The 19,124-nt window shown below is 36.7% G+C and overlaps 1 protein-coding gene across 1 annotated transcript in view; it reads left to right on the forward strand.

The window, feature by feature from the left end:
• The window catches only part of CSMD3 (CUB and Sushi multiple domains 3), a 604,389-nt gene that overhangs the window by 222,229 nt on the left and 363,036 nt on the right, over positions 1 to 19,124 (forward strand). The window contains exon 6 of the mRNA XM_008929222.3: positions 1,145 to 1,257. Within this exon, the coding sequence (XP_008927470.2) occupies positions 1,145 to 1,257 (113 nt within the window). The remainder of the gene's footprint in view (positions 1 to 1,144; positions 1,258 to 19,124) is intronic.

Raw genomic sequence — 19,124 nt, forward strand, 5'->3', positions numbered from 1 at the left:
TTTTCCCCCTCTTCTGTCCCCATAGACCAGGCATAGGCAAGATACTGGGAAGGGTCAAAAACCTAAACAACTGCCACAAATTGACCAAAATGATGTTTCATACCATATAACTTCCTGGTCAGCAATAAAAGATGAGGAGAAGGGTTGAGAGACAAGTAGTCATTGCTTGGAGACTGGTTTGATTATCTATTTGTGCAATATAGTGAATTATTGCCTTTGCATCACTTGGGGTTTTTTTTCTTTTTTCTCACCTCTTCACTTATTAAACTGTCTTTTGAAGAGCCTTTATTTTGGTCCATGAGTTTTCTTGCTTTTTCTCTGCCTGTTCTCTCCCCTTTATGCTGTTGGGGGCAGAGAATCTTGGGCCTCCCACGGAGTCACAACCTCCTTCAAATGTCCACCTGCTCCAGCAGGAGTTCCTCCATGGGCTGCAGGGGGTTCTCTGCACCCTGATGGTCCTGCATGGGCTGCAGGGGCACAGCTGCCCCACCATGGGCTGCACCACGGGCTGCAGGGGCCACAGCTCCGGTGCCAGGAGATCCTCCTCCACCTCCTTCTGCACTGACCTCGGTGTCTGCATTGTTGTTCCCATGTTCTCACTCTGCTCTTCCCTGGCTGGAATTCTTTCTGCGCAACAACCTTCTGTTCTCAAATATGTTATCTCAGAGGCATCACTGTTACTCCTAATTGGCTTGACCTTGGCCAGCGGCAGGAAGCCCATTCTGGAGCTGACTGGCACTGGCTGCATGGAACTGGGGAAGCTTCTAGCAGCTTCTAACAGAAGTCACCCCTGTAGCCCCCCCTGCTACCAAAACCCAACCACAGAAACCCACTATACCCGTTATCCGACCTGGATAGACACAAATTCTTTCTAGCCTGAGTGCCATTGTAGTTGCATCTTGACAGTGCTGTGTCTGACCAATAACATGATTGTATGGTTTCTGGATTAGCACTCATTTGTATCCCATCATTTGGTCATGCATAGTGGACAACTTTGACTATTCATACTTGTTAAAACTCTACTAACTGATAAATAAAAAGTTCCGTAGGGGGCATGTCAGTGAATACTATTTTGAATATAAAGGTTTTCCTGATAATTTTTAAATCTTTTAATAATAATCTTTATTTGTTTGTTTTGATTCAGGCTGTCTGGAATGAATATACCTCCTCCAGTTATCAGCAACAAAAACTGGCTCAGACTACATTTTGTAACAGACAACAATCACCGATACCGTGGATTTAGTGCTCACTACCAAGGTACATTTAAAGAAATACATTTTTTGTTGTGGTTGTTTTTGTTAGGATAAATAGTGCCTGAAGTTTTAGAGGAAATGGGAAGTGCCCCTTATAAAAAATCCTCATAAAAGTATACTTTGTTGTACAACCTGCTGTATCAAATTACAGCATGTTAGAGTATAGGTATTTTATTATCAGGAGATACCTGCTTTAATTTAACCTGTGACAGTACTTAGGTTTTAAAAAAGGTCCTAATATTCTGGAAAATACTGTATAAAAGATACAGAAATCATGGGTTTATAATTAAATTATGTAATTGACTCTATAGTTGTATAAATTATGTTTGTAAAACAGTAAGTTTCTATTTACTAATGTAGTATTTAGTCACTATTATCTCTTACTACCTATTTCTGAATGCTTTGTGCTATTAAAGGTTTAATTAACTTGTAAGATTCTACCCACTATTTTTATGAACAAGCAGTATTTTGAATAAGAGTGAAATCATCTGAAGCATTAATTTGAGGATATCACCCTTTGGAACAAGATCATTCTATTGATGAAGTGTTAATGAAAACTGAACTTCATTAGTGTATGGGAATACTGTAAATAATATTTTTCAGTATCCACAGTGGATATTCAGGGGACAGCAACTCTTTTTGTGTTTTTTCCATTTATCTGATGAAAAAAAAATCATGGCATTCTTATCAGGATTTAGTTCAAGAATTTCATTTATTTCTTATAGAAAATTCAGCATAGGAAGAGGTTAGCTACATAAAGTGCAGTGCAGAATCTGATAAAATTAGTCAACTAATGTAAAAATTGCAATTAACAAAAGCCTATGGCTGTTTTTTTCATGAAATTGATCTTTGCTAATAATAAATTTTACAACTCTGTCATTGTCTGAAATAGCCTATTTTATACAAGAACAGAAAATATTTGATTACTATTTTCAACAAATATTGTATATCTCTATTTGGACTTCCTGATTCATAGATCTTCTGGAATGTGCATTCTCTGTGAGCTTACATGAAAGAAGCTTTCTTACTGTAGCTCCAGGGCTGCTATAACTGTTTATGAAAAGCAGTGACTTGTTTTTTGCATGATATCTTTCATATCAAATATGATAAATCACACTCTTTACTAGGAAATTTCTATTTTACAGGACTGTTAAAAAATAGACAGTAGGAACTTTCTCTATTAAATCTACCCCACAGTTGAGAAATTGCATGATAACTATTTTGGTGGTTTGAGTGAAGTAGTTTGGATTGTCGAGCTGTTCATTTTGAACTAGTGAGAAAAAAAAGAACAAACTGTGTCTCAGATGGCACACATACATGTATTCCTGCTGAAAGTGTGAGGTAATACGTAATGGAAGAGAACAGACTTTCAAAAATGTGTTTTATGCAAGACACATAAAACCTGTGAGTTGGTAGGTGTAGGAGATTTGAATATGCTGTGTTTCTTCTATTTCTCTTTACTACCTACGAATGTAGTGATTACATAATGAGGTTTTTACTATTGTTTTGGTTTGCTCATTTAATTTTTAATGTTATATTGCTGAATGTATATTACTAAGTTGTCAAATGATTCAGTAACCCACCATATGTAAAATTAAAGTAATATCTTTTGCAACTCTCTAAAAAAATAGGCAGGAAAAATATTCAGCATGTTAAGGCATTAAGTGTGCGTACTTAAATCTGTATGATCAATAAAAAATAGCCTTAATAGTAGAAATGTAAAAATGCATGGTCAGGTAATAGGGATGAGTAGTTTATGGGTCAATGGTAGACTAAAGGACAGACTGTGATGAAATTAAATAAATATAGAATCATAAAATGGTTTGGGTTGGAAGAGACCTTAAAGATCATCTAGTTCCAAGCCCCCTGCCATGGGCAGGGAACCTCTCACTAGACCAGGTTGCTCAAATTCTGCCATGAACACTTACAAGGATGGGATATTTAAAAATCTTTAATATATTTAGAAAACAAACAAAAATATATAGCAGAAAGTATTTCAGTTTGTTAAGAAATGAAACCTTACCTTTTTTCAGTTAGAGACAACTTTAGCCTTCTTATAAAGACCATTTTCAAACATTAACCTCACTGCTGCGCTGGCATGAGTTTTCAAAAAACCGAATACCTGATAAAAATCCAAAAGAGATTTGCAAAAAGCCACATAGTACAGGTGCCTCTTTTTCTTTCTGCATCACTTTTGGGAGGGCATCTTTCAATAGCCTGTATTGTCACTGTATTACACAGTAATAACTGTAACTTCTTTCTGAGTTCCCTCCTTGAAATTTAATATTTCCTACATAGTACCATTGTAACCAGAATTACTAATTTCTTACTGTTTCCTCTACTTTAATTTTCTTTAACCTAAAACATTTTGAAGGGGTCAGACGCCAAATTCTGAACTTCAGAACAGTGCATAATTTTATGCTGTAGCTCCATGGCATTTCATACCCTTTTCACCTAATTACTCCCTTGGCTTGCTGATTCTATTTTCACACGTAGGCATTTTGTGCTAGCATATTTGGGTCATGGTTTAATCCTGAGTAACAGTGAAGCCCTCCCACTGCCACTCACTCACTCCACCCCCACAGTAGAAAAGGACAGAAAATAAGAAGAACAAGAGTAAAAAAAGAACATGTTTGAAAGGAAGATGTGGAAGATCAATCATCAATTACTCTCCTGGGTAAAACAGTCATATTATAAAACATTTAATGACTGACCGGGGTTTTGGAAAACAAAAACAAATAGGAAAACAAATACAAAAAACACCCTGCCTCTCCTCTTTTGTAGGCTTAACTTCATTCCAGGCACTTCTAACCCTTCTATCTACTCCACCAGAGATTACACTTTGTCTCTGATGGTGGGCAGTGCAGGAGGTTCAGGTCAAGGTGTAGGAGTTAATTTCTGCTACTCCTCATTTCTTACTCCTTTCTTTTTTCATTTATTTCTTCTTACTCATTTCTTCTGCTTTGATGTGCACTGACCCTGGACCACAATCTCTTAGGGGAAGAACCTGCTCCAGTGTGGGTTATGCATGGGCTCCAGTCCCTAGAGGGTTTTACTAACTCTGGAATGAAACACTCATGCTCTGACCTTGTTCCTTTTCTTCAGTGTTTGTTGCCTTATCTTAAATACATCTTCACAGAGATGCCACAAATTCTACTGGTCGGCTCAGTTGTGTCCTGTGGTGGGTCCATGTGGAACCAGATGTGATAAGCATGGGACAGTTCTGTGCTGCCTGAGGGCAGAAGGCACATGTGCAGCCCCTTCACCCCCTTGCTTCCAAACCCCTGGCATTTATACTAATTACAGTCTTATTCCCTTCTATTCTCTTAAGTTTATGAAAGCTGGTTTTTTAAGATTCTTTTTCATAAGGCAGCCTCACATGGCCAAATATCAGTGTAATATATGAAGCTACTGTAGCCTAAAAGTGATGTAATGTGAAGTCAAAATATAGTTGCCTATGAAAAAAAAAACAAATCCACAACAGAAAAACCTAATAAATTTTTGTAATTTTTCATAAACACCCTTTTAGTTTAATTAATTACCATATTTTCCTAATTTTCTGTTTAAGACCTTGCAAACAGGCAAAGGCCTGTTCAGGCCCTTGAAAATTTTTAAATTGATTTATACAGAACAAATGAAATCTACTGAGATACATGAAATGGTGGGAAACTCTCAGCTTCATGTAAAAATATAGTAATGAAAGTTATGTGTATTACTTTCTTTTAATAGAAATTTTATATTCATGAAAGATAATGATTTATACAATATTTAAAAGACATTGGTAAACAATAATCAAAGTGATATGTGTCAATTAGAAGAGAATCAAAATGTTTCCCTACCCAAGACACACTTATTCTTGCTTGTCTGGTCATCTGTGTTTCAGCACATCTTTCTATTCACTGAGGGTTCTTTGTCTTGATGTTTTCTCTTCTCCTTCCTTTGTTAAAACTCCCTTTGAATCAGAAACTGTTGGCTGAAGTAGAACAAAAGCTTCTTTGGATCCTCCTGAAGCAGCTGCTTCAGTGTTTCTTGGCAATGGTAATCCTCTTTTGCTGTTTCTAAAATTAGTTGAGCTTTTTTACTCCATCCATTTGCAGTTTCTTTTGGTCACTGCTTTCTGTTGGCTACTTTTGCACTCTGTCTCTTATGTATGAATCCATAATATTATCTAAGTGGACAGAAGGGATTAAGTTAGCCTCACAGCATCTGCTCTTACAGACTGGCATACACAAACTTCAACCTTCTTTATATCAAGCATACCCAGACTCTGAAAGGGCTTTCAGGAAAAACCAAAACCAAAGCATCTTCAGTATCTGATAGTTAAATATTACTTTAAACATCACTTTAAACATCTGTAACTTTGCTATCTTTTTAGATCCCACATCCTTTTCCTCTCACTCTCTACCTTCCTCCTCCTTTAAAGCTCTGGAAGGTTTCATTAGTAGCCCTACCGTTGCTATTTATTTCACTTGTGAAATCCATTTCTAAACTGATTTTGCTTCCTTCTCCTGTTCATTTGCTTCTGTTTAAGATATATGAACTAATGCCTCCACTATGAAGAAAATAGTATAAAATATGTAAAAAATGTAAATTGAGTGCACAACTACATTTGCCTGCCATTAGGAATTTTTGCTTATAGGAAAATACAGATGAAGAGCTGAAATATATCCATCAGCTTTTCAGAATAAAATAAAATTTAATTGTCATGCTCATGTTTAAAAGTGTGCAAATGGTTACTCTTCTTAATACTTGACAGCCAGCTATATAGAGCTGAGGTTGGATAAATGCAAGAGCTTTGAATGTGGGATGCTGCAATATGGAGAAAAAAATGTTGAAAAGTTTCCTCTTGCTCTGTTTGATTTTCTGTTGTTATTTTCCTTCTCTTTTAGTTACTTTGTATATGAATAGAAATATGTTTTCATTCAGAAATTATTTATGGAGTTAGACTTCTCTTAATTTTTTTTGTTGGTTTTGCTTTGAGAAAGAATTTGAAGCAATTGGCAATCAGGTAAAGAACAATGGCTAAGTTGCCTCAGAACATCATGGCTAGAGCTGCCAGAAGGAGAAAACTTTTTTCAGAACATTTAGCAATTTAAACATATTTTGTCATTCATTCCTCATCTCAAAAGTTATTGCAACAAACAGTACACAGTACTACTGCCATAAAACTTAGCCGTTGTAACATGGGTGAGATTTTTATGTTTAGACTCCTATAGGTATCAAGATATCCATTAAAGTTGGAGAGCTGTGAAGCACTGTGCATGAATATATGTGCACTGATATATCACTGAAATCGCCTAGGGTACCCAAGATGTTTTTATAGCAGTGACAGAAGTGCAGAGGCTCTTTGGGCAGGCAAAACAGGGAGTTGCAAAGAGATACGTAATGAAGTTACAAAATTGCACCAAGTCAAATTAGGTATTGGTAACTGAACCTTTGCTAATCCTGCTAGTGAGGGTTGCAGAGTGAGACAGCTGACCCAGCTGGCATTGGGTAGAGGTGCTCTAGAGTGAAAGATACATCTGCATAGTGTTGGCAAATTTGAATTTACAGAACATATGGTGTGGTTTAGTGTATACCTAAACACTGTGCAGCTGTTTGCTCCCAGTGAGGCAGGGGAGAGAGCTGGAAAAAAGGTAAAACTCATGGATTGAGATAAAACCAATTTAACAGCAGAAAAAGAATGGGAAAATAATAATAATGATAAAAGAATATACAAAACTAGTGATGCACAAAGCAGCTCACCACCAGCTGATCAATGCCCTGCCAATCTCCAAGCAGTGGCTGCAACCACTCAGCCAAGTCCCCTCAGTGTTAATGTTCAGTATGATGTCACATGATATGGAATACTTCTTTGGCCAGTTGGGGCCAGCTGTCCCACTGTGTTCCCTTTCAAATTCTTGTGCACCCCCAGCCTCCTCATTGGCAGAGCAGCATGAGAAGCTGAAAACTCTTTGACTCAGGGTAAGCACTGCTCAGCAACAATTAAAACATCAGTGTGTTGTTCTCATCCTAAATCCAAAACATGGCGCTGTAACAGCTACTAGGAAGAAAATTCACTCTATCCCAGCAAAAATCAGGACAGCGTGCCATTCTGGCACAGAAACTAGAAGATGGGAGAATAAACACTTATAGGCAACTGTTATGTCCTTAAGTACATACTTTAAAACTAATTAAAGCACTGCAATGACTAAATTTCCATTTCTTATAATAGCTTGTATGTCTAGTGCAACTACAGACACACTGATGTAGGTATCTTAATCTCAACTTGCACCTACTACACACTTACTGAAATGTTTTTTTACTTCCAGAAGACTCATGGTCTTGAGATTCCCTGAGAGAAATAAAGGTGCTGCATCACTTGAGTCACATTTGTAGAAGTCTGCTACTTGAACAGGGCTGTGCCTGCTTCTGCTCAGGCCAGTGCAAATAGGTTGCTGCTTGCATTGATAATTTATTTGACAGAAGATAGATTTTTCCTTCCTTTTTTTAGACAGATACTTAGTTATCAGAATTGTAAATCTGTGACTTTTAAGACACTGAACTTCTATTGTCAAAACAGCCCAGATGTCTACCAGATTTTTCAATGGATGGAAGCAAAAGGAATCCTCTCTTCATAGACTGAAAGGAAATTACTAGAACTTCTCAGAAGATTTCTTTTTTTTCCCTCTAGACATAACAAAAACTTAAATTGCATATGTTGTCACTTAAGTCAATTTTTGGGGTAGATTTTCATACTCGTGGGTCTTTTAGTTGCACTTCATCTTATACTGAGCTATATTTTGTAAACAGATTATTTTTCACCTTTGCACCCTTGAGATGTCTTTTATTCACAACTATACACCCACACAATAATGGTGCAAAGAATTACATTGATTTTGCTCTAGTCAAGTCATAGAGGAGAAAAAGCGCTGCATTTACTTGACCCTCCCCCGTTTTAAAGAACTTATTTTTAGAATTCTGCCAATGAGAGGTTTTAAAAACGTCATTGTTGACAGTTAGCTCTGTGTGCCCATCCAGAAAGATCTGTTTTTAAAATTTTAACTCACCTTTTTCTACTTCAAATAAGGTAATGCTTCATTTAAAAAAGTTGATAGTACTAATGTTAAATATTAAAACTTGGCAGTCTGTGCTAATGTTTAAATTGTTGGATTGTAATTTACTTCTGAAATAAGCATTAAGTGGTGCAGTAAAGAGTCCTTTCCAATTTTAATGATTTAACAGATGCATCTTCTTAATTTAATACTTGCCATAAAGAAAAACCTCTAATATTTTAGGTGCATTCAAACATTTTAATAGCTTTCTGTTTCATTTACTATTCTACACACTTCTAGTTTTGTTTACAAAAGAGCAAATGATAATATTCTAGGTACTACTGACTGTAAATAATTCCATCTGCTTTGTAGAAGACAAGAAAAATGCACTGAGATACTATTTATTTCAATTTAGGTAATGCTTAGAAAGCATTTTCTTTGGTTAGGTCAGGTTTGTTGAAAGTTCAGTACTTTATAAATTTAAATGAAAAACATAATTTCAAGCAACAATAAAAACCAAGGAAAGGATATATTGAAACTATAAAATCTGTAGGTAATATGAATAATCCTGGTTTATGGAAGAGGGAAAAGTATTTAACGCTCAGTGTGGTTTTAGTGATCCTGTTAATACATATATAAATATTATATACAGTGATATATAAAACTATTTTTATATAATATATAATATATATTTTATATAGAACTGCATATACTATTTATAATTATATATACATGCTTACATATAGTAATACATATGTGTATATGTATACATATACATATTTTATACATATATTAAAAATATTTCATCCAAGGAAATCCACTAAAATTCAAGAAAAATTAACTATTCTCTAGCGATTGAACACTTCTATTGATAGTACATAAACTATACAGTGTATTGGACCTTCAAAATACTTAATTTTGATAAGGTCAAAACATTGATCCTTTAACCTATACATCTGTATGCTTCATAGCCTCCAAACACTGTAATATGTTGCACTGATGATCTGTTCGTGTCAAGATGATAAAACAACTGAGGGAAGAACATGGAATGAAACACTTGTTTACATTCAAAATATTTAGTACTATTGAAATTAACTGTTGGAACATCTTGTTTCCCCTTTGAAAATTGTTGACATGCATATGTTCTCATAATATGCTTGGGTTTTTTTTTAAGTGATTTATATTTTTCTGTAGTGAAAATCATTTTACCATGGTCGAACGTGACAAGCCATTCAAGTTAGTTTATTAACAGTTTTGAACATTATAAAGTTTACTGGACACTAAAGGAAGCAAACCTGAAGTGGTCGAACTTTAGAAAACAAATTTTAAATGTTGAATTAATACTCACTGACATCAGATGTATTGGAATTATTTCTGCTGGAAGACTTACTCCCATTTCCTTCCCTCCCTCCTCCCTCACCTAGAATTTTCAAGATTTTTAAGCTCTAGGAGGTAATTTTTCATTTTGGAGGGGGCGGTCTTCTATCGTTGAGGGACACAGACACAATGAAAGAAATCATTTTGATGAGAAAACAACAGTCAGATGAAGAGATAATGAAGTAACTGAATATGGGATTTTTTCCCATGTACTTTCTAAACAGACTGTATAAATTATTATGCTGAATTATCTCTTCTTTCCATCTCTTCAGCCTAAAGAAAGAATCATTTGCTATGTAGTTACAGAGAACACTTGCACTTATGACAGAAAGCATATTTTCATGTCTTTGAGGATATAAAGGTGGAGTAGTTATTGAGTTTTAATTTTAATCATATAAACTGGCTAGCTGTGTGTTGAGGCATATGTCAAATATAGCTTTTATGCTCTTTTAAATATTTCCTCCTCCTCTTTTATTTGTGAAAACTCTAACCACACCGTATATGTGTAGACAATAATATGCTGAATAACCTCCTGCCTAAAGATAGGAAAGTTATTCTTTTTCCAATAGAAAAAATAAAACCAAAATTCTGCTTTTGAATATGAATATGGAAGTGACCCGTGCAACATGTTATGTCAGAAGTTATTTCTTAGTCTTAAATAAGATACTTCAGTTTTTACTCATTCCCAGTATGAGTAAGATTGAGGACATTTGGTACTGCTCTTCAGAATTGTCTAAGATTATCTAATTTCAGAAGTAAAAGTACCTTTTGCAAAGTATGCCCTAGTAAATAAGAAAGAAAATCTATTTAATGAAAAATTAATCTTTTAATGAATGCTTCTTCAAGTAAGGAAGGAAATTTTCTGAACTAATTTTTCAATTTCCAGTTACACTTTCCCCACCTTAGTTCCTGCCAATGAATACTTTTATACTTTAAAACATTGACCCCTTTATTCATGTAATGTATCAGTAGCAGTATGAGAAAGCTGAAAGAATTTGACTTTTCTTCTCCATTCACAGGCACCTGGAAATTATTGAAATATACATCTTCATTCAACAAAGCATTTTTACTTAAACACAACTGAGCCAATAAACCTTACATACTAGTGTATATTATTCTATGGAGTTTGTTAATCTGCAAAATCAATAACTACGACCAAAGAGATTCTCAGTTATGCAATTTCTTTAGATCTTCATTATGTGAAATTTCAGTACTGTTCATATCTGAAAGAAAACTTACTAGAAATCTCCTGAGAACCATGGTGGTCAAACCTTCTCTGTTTCTGTTTGAAAATTGCAAGAACAAATGTAGAATAGCAGTGTGAATACTAAAGTATTTGTAGCATTGGTGTTTGTTGTTTTGTTTGTTTGTTTTTAATTTACTTAATTGCTTGGTTATATAGACGTCTATATATATATACATTTTTTTTTGTCTGAATCCTGTAGCAATGAACATTGGTTTACCTTTTCAGAAAATGAACTTTTCTGAATATGTAGGAGAAAGATAGAGAGCCAAGTAAAGTGCTTAGAGTGGAGAGTGAGGCATTGTGAAGGAAAGACTTAGATGACAGGATGGACAGTAATAAGGAGATGGAACCTGTAGGGAATCTGTTGAATAATTATGACTAACCGGATAAGAAAACTTCTTGTATGATATATACCCTGGCTGGAATCTAGTATGTGCTAGTTGGATTTAACAGTTAGAGAGGACAAATCTTAGAAGATACAAGATGGTGTGCGCAAGGAGAAATGTTCAAAAATGAGTTTACCAGTATCCTCGAATTCGAACTGTGAAAATTCACCTTTCCAACATGAAATAGCTGAAACCTAGCATAAAAGTTTGGGTTAACAAGGTACTTTTTGGACTGTATAGAGTGGATTCCATCATGAGCAGTTAAAAATAGTGTCATGTAGAGTTATCATGGTTTAAAGACCTCAGCTTGTGTGGCTTCCTTGTTTCTCTCTTTGCATAACAAGAACTGCAAAATTATCTTAATTTCATGGGATCATACAATAGCTTGAGTTGGAAGGGACCTTTTAAAGGTAATCTACTCCATCCCATCTGCAGTGAGCAGGGACATCTTCAACTAAATCAGGTTACTCAGAGCCCCATCTAGCCTGACATGTATATTTCCAGGAATGGGGCATCTGCCACCTCTCAGGGTGAGCTGTTCCAGTGTTTTACAACTGTAATTGTAAAAAGTTTTCCTTATATCTAGTAAAAATTGACCCTGCTTCAGTTTAAAACCATTAGCCTTTGTCCTATCATTCCAAGCCTTGCTAAAAAGTTTGTCCCCATCTTTCTTATAGGCCCCCTACAAGTACTGAAATGCCATAATAAGGCCTCCCCAGAGCCTTCTCTTCTCCAGGCTGAACAATCTCAATTCTCTCAGCCTTTCCTGATGTGAGAGGTGCTCCATCCCTCTAATTGTCTTTGTGGCCCTCCTCTGGACCTTCTCTAACAGGTCAATGTCCTTCCCGTGCTGGGGACCTCGGAGCTGGATGAAGTATTCCAGATGGGATCTCATAAGGGCAGAGTAGAGGGACAGAATCACCTCTCTTGACCTGTTGGCCACGCTGCTTTTGATGCAGCCCAGAATATGATTGGCCTTCTGGGCTACAAGTGCACATTGCTGGGTCACATCCAACCTCTCATCCACCAGCACCCCCAAGTCATTCTCAGCAGGGCTGCTCTTGTTCTATTCAACCCCCATCCTGTATTGATTGCAGGGGCTGCACCGACCCAGGTACAGCACCTAGCACTTGATCTTGTTGAACCTCCTGAGATTCCCATAGGCCCACTTGTCAAGCTTGTCCAGATCCCTCTGGATGGCATCCCATCCTTCAGGGATGTCAACTACACCACTCAGCTTGATGTAGTCTTCAAACTTGCTGAGGGTGCACTTGATCCCTCTGTCTATATCATTGATGAATACACTGAATAACACTGGTCCCAATGTGGAACCCTGAGGGACACCACTTGACCAAAATGTCCATCAGGATACTAAACTGTTGACCATTTCCTTCTGGATGCACCTGTCCAAACAATTCCTCATCCATTGAACAGTTCACCCATCAAATACATCTCTTTCCAGTTTAGAGAAATGGATGTTGTGGGTGACCTTGTCAAAGGCTTTACAGAAATCCAGAGAGATGGCATTTCTTTGTCCATTGTTGCAGTTGGTCCATTGTAGAAGGCCACTAGGTTGCTTAGACAGTACTTGACCTTGGTGAAGCTGTGCTGACTGTCCCAAATTACCTCCCTGTTCTCCGTGTGCCTTAGCATAGTTTCTAGGCACAGAGATGAGGTTGACAGGTCGTTAGTTCCCAGGGTCTGACTTTCTACCCCTTTTAAAATGGGTAAAATGTTTTTCCTTGGATTTTCCCTGGGATTTCGCCTGACTGCCATGACTTTTTAAGTATCATGGAGAGTGGCTTGGCAACTACATCAGCTAATTCCCTCAGGACTCTGGGATGCAGTTTATCAGGTCCCATAGACTTATGTATGTGCAGGTTCCTCAGGGGACGAACCTGATTTTTTCTTACAGTGTAAGGGACTTTGCTCTTCCAGTCACTGTCTTGCAGTCTGTCCACTCGAGAAGTGTGGGAAGAGAAGTTGCCAGTGAAAACTGAATCAGAAGAGTTTGCAAATAAAATTATGAGATCTGTTGATCATTACTCTTTTAAGTAACATCAACAATCTCTTATGTTTTAACATAGTCAGTATATTAGGAGCACTTCATAGTCCTCAGGTCCATACTTAGAATGCTTAAAAAAAGCACTCCTTAGTGCTTTTTAAACTAAATATTAGGGAAAGAGTAGAGGACAGAACAGAAAACCCACTGCTGTATAAATCAACCTGCACCTTGACTCCAGTTGGTGCTCTGGCTTCTCTGCATTTCAGAAGAATTTAGCAAAGTTGAAGAAAGTTCAGAGGAAGCAAAGATCATCAAACACATGGATAAGTTTCTGACTGAAAAGTGATTGACCTGTGTAGGACCCTTCAGCTTGGAAAATAAATAGAGTTGTGGAGGAGGGGAGATACACAGATTAGAAAGTCATGAATCACAGGGATAGTATTTGAAATATTTATTAGGTCTGTTTTGGATTCCAAAATTCAGGCACATACTTCATAGTGACTTACCCAAAGTCACCCAGAAAGTTACCAGTGGAGTAGGACACCAAGGCTTTTGAGCCCTAATCTGGGGCAGCTGGAAACTATGTAATGCTAACCCTTCCACTTTTCACAAATCTGGCAGAATTGCTTTGGTAATGTTTATAGTTTAGTTTATAGTACTACTCTGATACACTTTGATATATAGAAATAATTGTGAAGAGAATCCTTGACTCGAAGGACATATATTCAAATTCAATAAGGCTGACTCAAATTCAAAAGGGAATATTGACTTTGTGAAAGTAAAACAAACTGCTCTTCTCATTTAATTGGGATTAAAAGCAATACTTTTTAATTCTTAAAATATATGTCTAGTGTATAAGTGCAACAGGTAAATAGCATAAGCAGGTTTATAATTGGAAATATAAGAAGATATATATTTCATTTGTAGACAGCATAATGTTGGGTAGTTTGTCTTTTCATGAAAGGTTCATGTTTAAATAATATTCTTCCATATATATTTCTCAAACCTATATAATTTAAGTAAATTAATGATAAAAATATAATTATGGTTTTGAAGGAAATTTCAGTTAAAATAAATTGACCTTATTCTGTTTGTTGAAGCCATTTGAGCACACTCTTTTGACACTTAGAGCAAACTGGTCAATAGTACTTAGGCTAAGAATCATTCAAGTTCCCAATGACACTAATTGGAGTTTTTGAATGTTAACCAATGTGCTAAAAATTGATAGAATCACAAAACAGTTATCATAGAATGGTTTGGGTTCAAAGGGACATTAAAGATCATCGAATTCCAAGCCCTTGCCATGATCAGGGACACTTTTTACTAGACCAGGTTGCTCAGAGCTCCATCCAACTTGGTCTTAATAAGGGTAAGGTTGAAAAGGACTCCAGTGGGCCATCAGGCCCAACCTCCCTGCTCAAGCAGGGTCTTCCTAGAGCACATTGCACAGGATCGTGACCAGATGGTTCTTGAATATCATATATTCATCCTTATACCTCTTGTGGAGGCTATCACAATGTCATTTTTGAGTGCAATTTTGATATTGGTCTTTGTACAGAGGCAAAATATCTCTTTTTTTACTCAACTTTGTACTCACTTTTTCTTAGAATTAGTGTATGGTGGGTTTTTTGGTTTTTTTTTTTTTTTGTTTGTTTGTTTGTTTTTTAATTTTTTATTTCCTGAGGGAACAAATTTACTGCTGAAAACTCTCAGTCACTGCTATCCAATAACTTTTTTTTACATTTGAAAGAAGTTGCTTTGAGACTCTGTAGAATCTTTTGGAAGCTCTTGCCTCTACAAACATGGGCATAGTACCATTTAATTTAGGTTAAGTATCTAGCAATGACTGTAAAACTGCTGACTGTTTTGACAAAAGCCAAATTCTAAGATGCCTTTCAACCTCAGCCATTCTGTGAAAGTCTGAGATGTTCATATCTGGTGAGCAACCAGCCATCTCAAAATTTGACATTATTAAGTTCTATGACCCAAGAAATGTAAGAAGTATCCAAATCCAGCTGCCATTTCTGAAAAATCACAGAATCATGTAATTGTTAGGGTTGGAAGGGACTTATCTAGTCCAATCCCCCCTGCCAAGGCAGGGTCACCTGGAGCAGGTTTCGAAGGAGCATGTCCAGCTGGGTTTTGAACATCTCCAGAGAGGGAGAGTCCATGACCTCCCAGAGCAGCCTGTTCTAGTGCTCTGTCACCCTCAACCTAAAGTTCTTCCTCATGTTGAGGTGAAACTTGTGTTTTAGTTTATGGCCATTGCTCCTCTTCCAGTTGCTGGGTACCATTGAAAAGAGTCTGGCACCATCCTCTTGGCAGCCACCTTTGAGACATTTATATGCATTAATGAGATCCCCTCTCAGTCTTCTCCTTTCTAGATTAAATAGGCCCAGCTCCCATGGTTTCTCCTCATAAGAAAGATGCTCCAGACCACAAATCATCTTTGTGACCTCCACTGGTCTCTCTCCAGTAGCTCCTTGTCTTTTTTGTACTGGACACAGCACTCCAGATGTGGCCCAGCTAGGGCTGAGTAGAGGGGGAGAATCACTTCTCTCTACCTGCTGGCCACACTTGTCCTGCGGAATGGCAGCACAGCCTTCAGCTGTATCAGCCACTCCCCCGTTTTTATGTCATCAGCAAACTTAGTGAGGATACATTCTCTCCCTTCATCCAGGTTATTGGCAAACAAGTTGAATAAGACTGGACTTAATATTGATCTGTGGGGGATGCCACTGACTACAGGCCTCTAACTGCTGATCATGACCCTCAGAGTTCTGCCATTCAGCCAATTTTTGATCCACCTCACTGTCCGTTCATCTAACCCACATTTCCTACGAGGATATTATGGGAGACGGCGTCAAACTGCCATGTTTTTAGACATGTCAATAAATCTTTTTTCTGTAGAAGATTTCTCTTTGTGAACATTTCTCTGTACAACAAAAAGATAAGGGAAGATACTTGCAGCAATGGAGACAGCTATTTTGGATATTAGTCATTTTGGCTATTAAACGAGAACACTTTCATTGCTATCATTGTGTTGTGGTGCAAAATTGTTTGAAATGCTCATTAAGGCAATGCATATGTAACTCTTTTCAAAATGATTTTGAAATTTATTTTAGTGTGTAAGCATTTACTTTAGGGCATCTTGAAATTGTTGGCTAATGGATTACTGGGGGCATCTCACAGGGAAGCTTTTCCTGAGGCAAAGCTCTTGTTTTGCACTGGATGCCACTTCATAGCTTAAAAGTTCACTTACTGCCCACTTGGTGCTGACAGCACGTAATGTTCTGCAAGAATAGCTTTATCTCTGTAAAGTCTAAGTGGTTTTTGAATCAGTTTTTATACTGAAGGAACTTTTTTCTTCCCAGAGAATTGTTTTCATCTCATTTAGGACCTGACCTTTCTTTAAAAGTATTATTTTTTAAACTGTCCTGACCTTTTAGATAAAATCAAAAAATCAAATATGGTACAGTTTCATTTATAAATCATTCAACTTTGCTTTTATTTATAATTAACATTTATACTACTTAGATATTAACTTTATTTTTTTATTTAGTCCAAGTGAGGAAAGAAAGGGAAAAATAATTCTTCTTTTTAAATGTAATGCTTTGCTTTGTTCATAGGCATTTTATTTTTCACAGTGAATAAGAGACAAACAAAGACCATTGGCTCCCTGAAGGCTGATGAGCTGGGAACCACAGAGAATTGGGGTTGAGGCCATCAGTGCTGGACTTTGCAGCCAGTGCTGGTCCCACTGCCCCCAGCCAGGGAACAGAGCAGGTTGTGGGGGGCACCTGGAGGCAGACCCAGACCAGGGCATCAGGCACCTCCATGGGAAGGAGGACAGGCCGAGGACAGGCAGGGACATTAGCCCCATGGCTGGGAAGGGCAGGGAAGTGGGGAGCAGAGGACCAGTGCTGATGTGGCATCACTGGGGCAGAGACTGATGGCTTCACGTGTGGTCCTGGACCCATGGACGTGGGTGGGGGGAGGCCCAGGGAAGGATAGGCAGTGCTGTTTAGGCCTCTTAGAACTCTCAGAGTCCTGACAGTTATTGAGGAGTACTTCAGTGGTGTAAAATACATTGAAAGATAATGTATGTTTGGTATACAAAATTTCAGGTCTAAAGTTAGTTGGATTGTAATTCACTTACATAATATAATATTAGCCACAGAACCTTGTTGTGGCTGAAGGGAACACAATGTATATGGAATTGATAATTTATTTTTATTCAAATAAAATTTTAATGGTCTGGTAGTCTAAATTATGTAATACAGAATAGTATCAATAATAATAATAATACATTTATAAAAGTTAAGAACTGCCTTCCTACTCTCCACTGTATTTCTCTACTTTATTTTCACCTTTTTTAGTGTGCCCTCGGGTGGAGATTACAATTAATTGAGATCATCCAAGGGTTTCTGTTAGAAGGAGTTTGATGCTCCTGGAGGTGGCGGAGTGAGCTTCCTCTTCAGTCTTGGAGTTTGATTATTTCTTTTTTGTATGTTTTCTTAACACAGTCTCCCTCTTTCTCATTGTTGTTTATTAAAATCTGAAAGTTACACATTAGCCTCCCTCAGCCTCACTAAGTGTAAAGGGCTGTTGCTTGCTATGCAGGGATTATGTAGCTTTATCAGACCATTGTTGTTTGCAGTATTATCAGAGCACAACATTTCTGAAATAAAATCAGGTCAGGAAATATTCACTTGACAACTATGAGCTACCAAAAATAATGAAAACGTCCTCAGGCCAAGGCCAGCCTACATGGGGTCAATATAAATTCCGTGGCCTTGTATTACTACTGGTAAAATTATACTTATTAGACGGCAGTCTCTGTTAATTTTTCTAGACACAGGTAGGGTAAACAATGCAAAATATGTGCTTAAGTGTTAAAAAAGCTCTTAAAATAATCTTCCCTGTAGTGAAGATGACTGCATTGGATAAATTTCTGGAGTCTTTAGTAATCTTTAGTGCTAAGTTTGTGTCAAATAGCTTCTTGATGCCTAACACTGGATTTAGAATAGAAAATTTGGGCATTTAGCCTGCTTAGGGCAAATGTTAGATACCTGATGTAGATACTCAAAAGCAATGGTACAAAGATTTTTTGCCATTAAGAATAAATGAAAGATGATTATTACTGGTTTTAAGATTCTTTAGTTTTCCACGTATCTGAACTTCATTGAAAATGTGAAAAAAAGGAGTGTCAAATCCATATCATTATATAGATCAAGCTATGGCAAGTATTGTTCTATCTTGAACTGTATATTTGATTTATGGATGCCATTTTACTTGCTAATAACACTGAACAGATATTAAGCAACTAATATTAATATCTTTCTGGCAATAAAAGGAAAGTGTGGATTTAATTTTGTTGAAAAGAAATGAGAGAACTACAATGTGATGGCATGTCCATGGTGACACAGAAAACAGAATTAGAAATCAGAACCTTTAAATTTTAAACTTATCTTTTTGTTAAATAGTTTCTATATACATTGTTGTGTACATAATCTGTAATTATTCTTTAAGAGTTACCTATTCGATTTTATCCTATCCTTTAAAAGGGGAAATAACACTTTCTGTTGCACTGCAATTCACAATACCAAGTTAGAAAGAAAATATATATATAAGACAATATTGGCAAGGCTTTTTAGTTAACAAATACAATAAAGGTACCCTTATTAAGATGGCTACAGGTAATAAGGTCAGTAGACATGAATATTTTCCATTGCCAGCATTATATAATTCATTTAATATATTCCTATAGTATTGTTGAAGAATTTATAAGCTGGGTTGTTTGGGGTTTTTTGGTAGGTTATA

Source organism: Manacus vitellinus, unplaced genomic scaffold, assembly GCF_001715985.3.
Source record: "Manacus vitellinus isolate BGI_N305 unplaced genomic scaffold, ASM171598v3 scaffold_1_pilon, whole genome shotgun sequence".
NCBI classification, from domain to species: domain Eukaryota; kingdom Metazoa; phylum Chordata; class Aves; order Passeriformes; family Pipridae; genus Manacus; species Manacus vitellinus.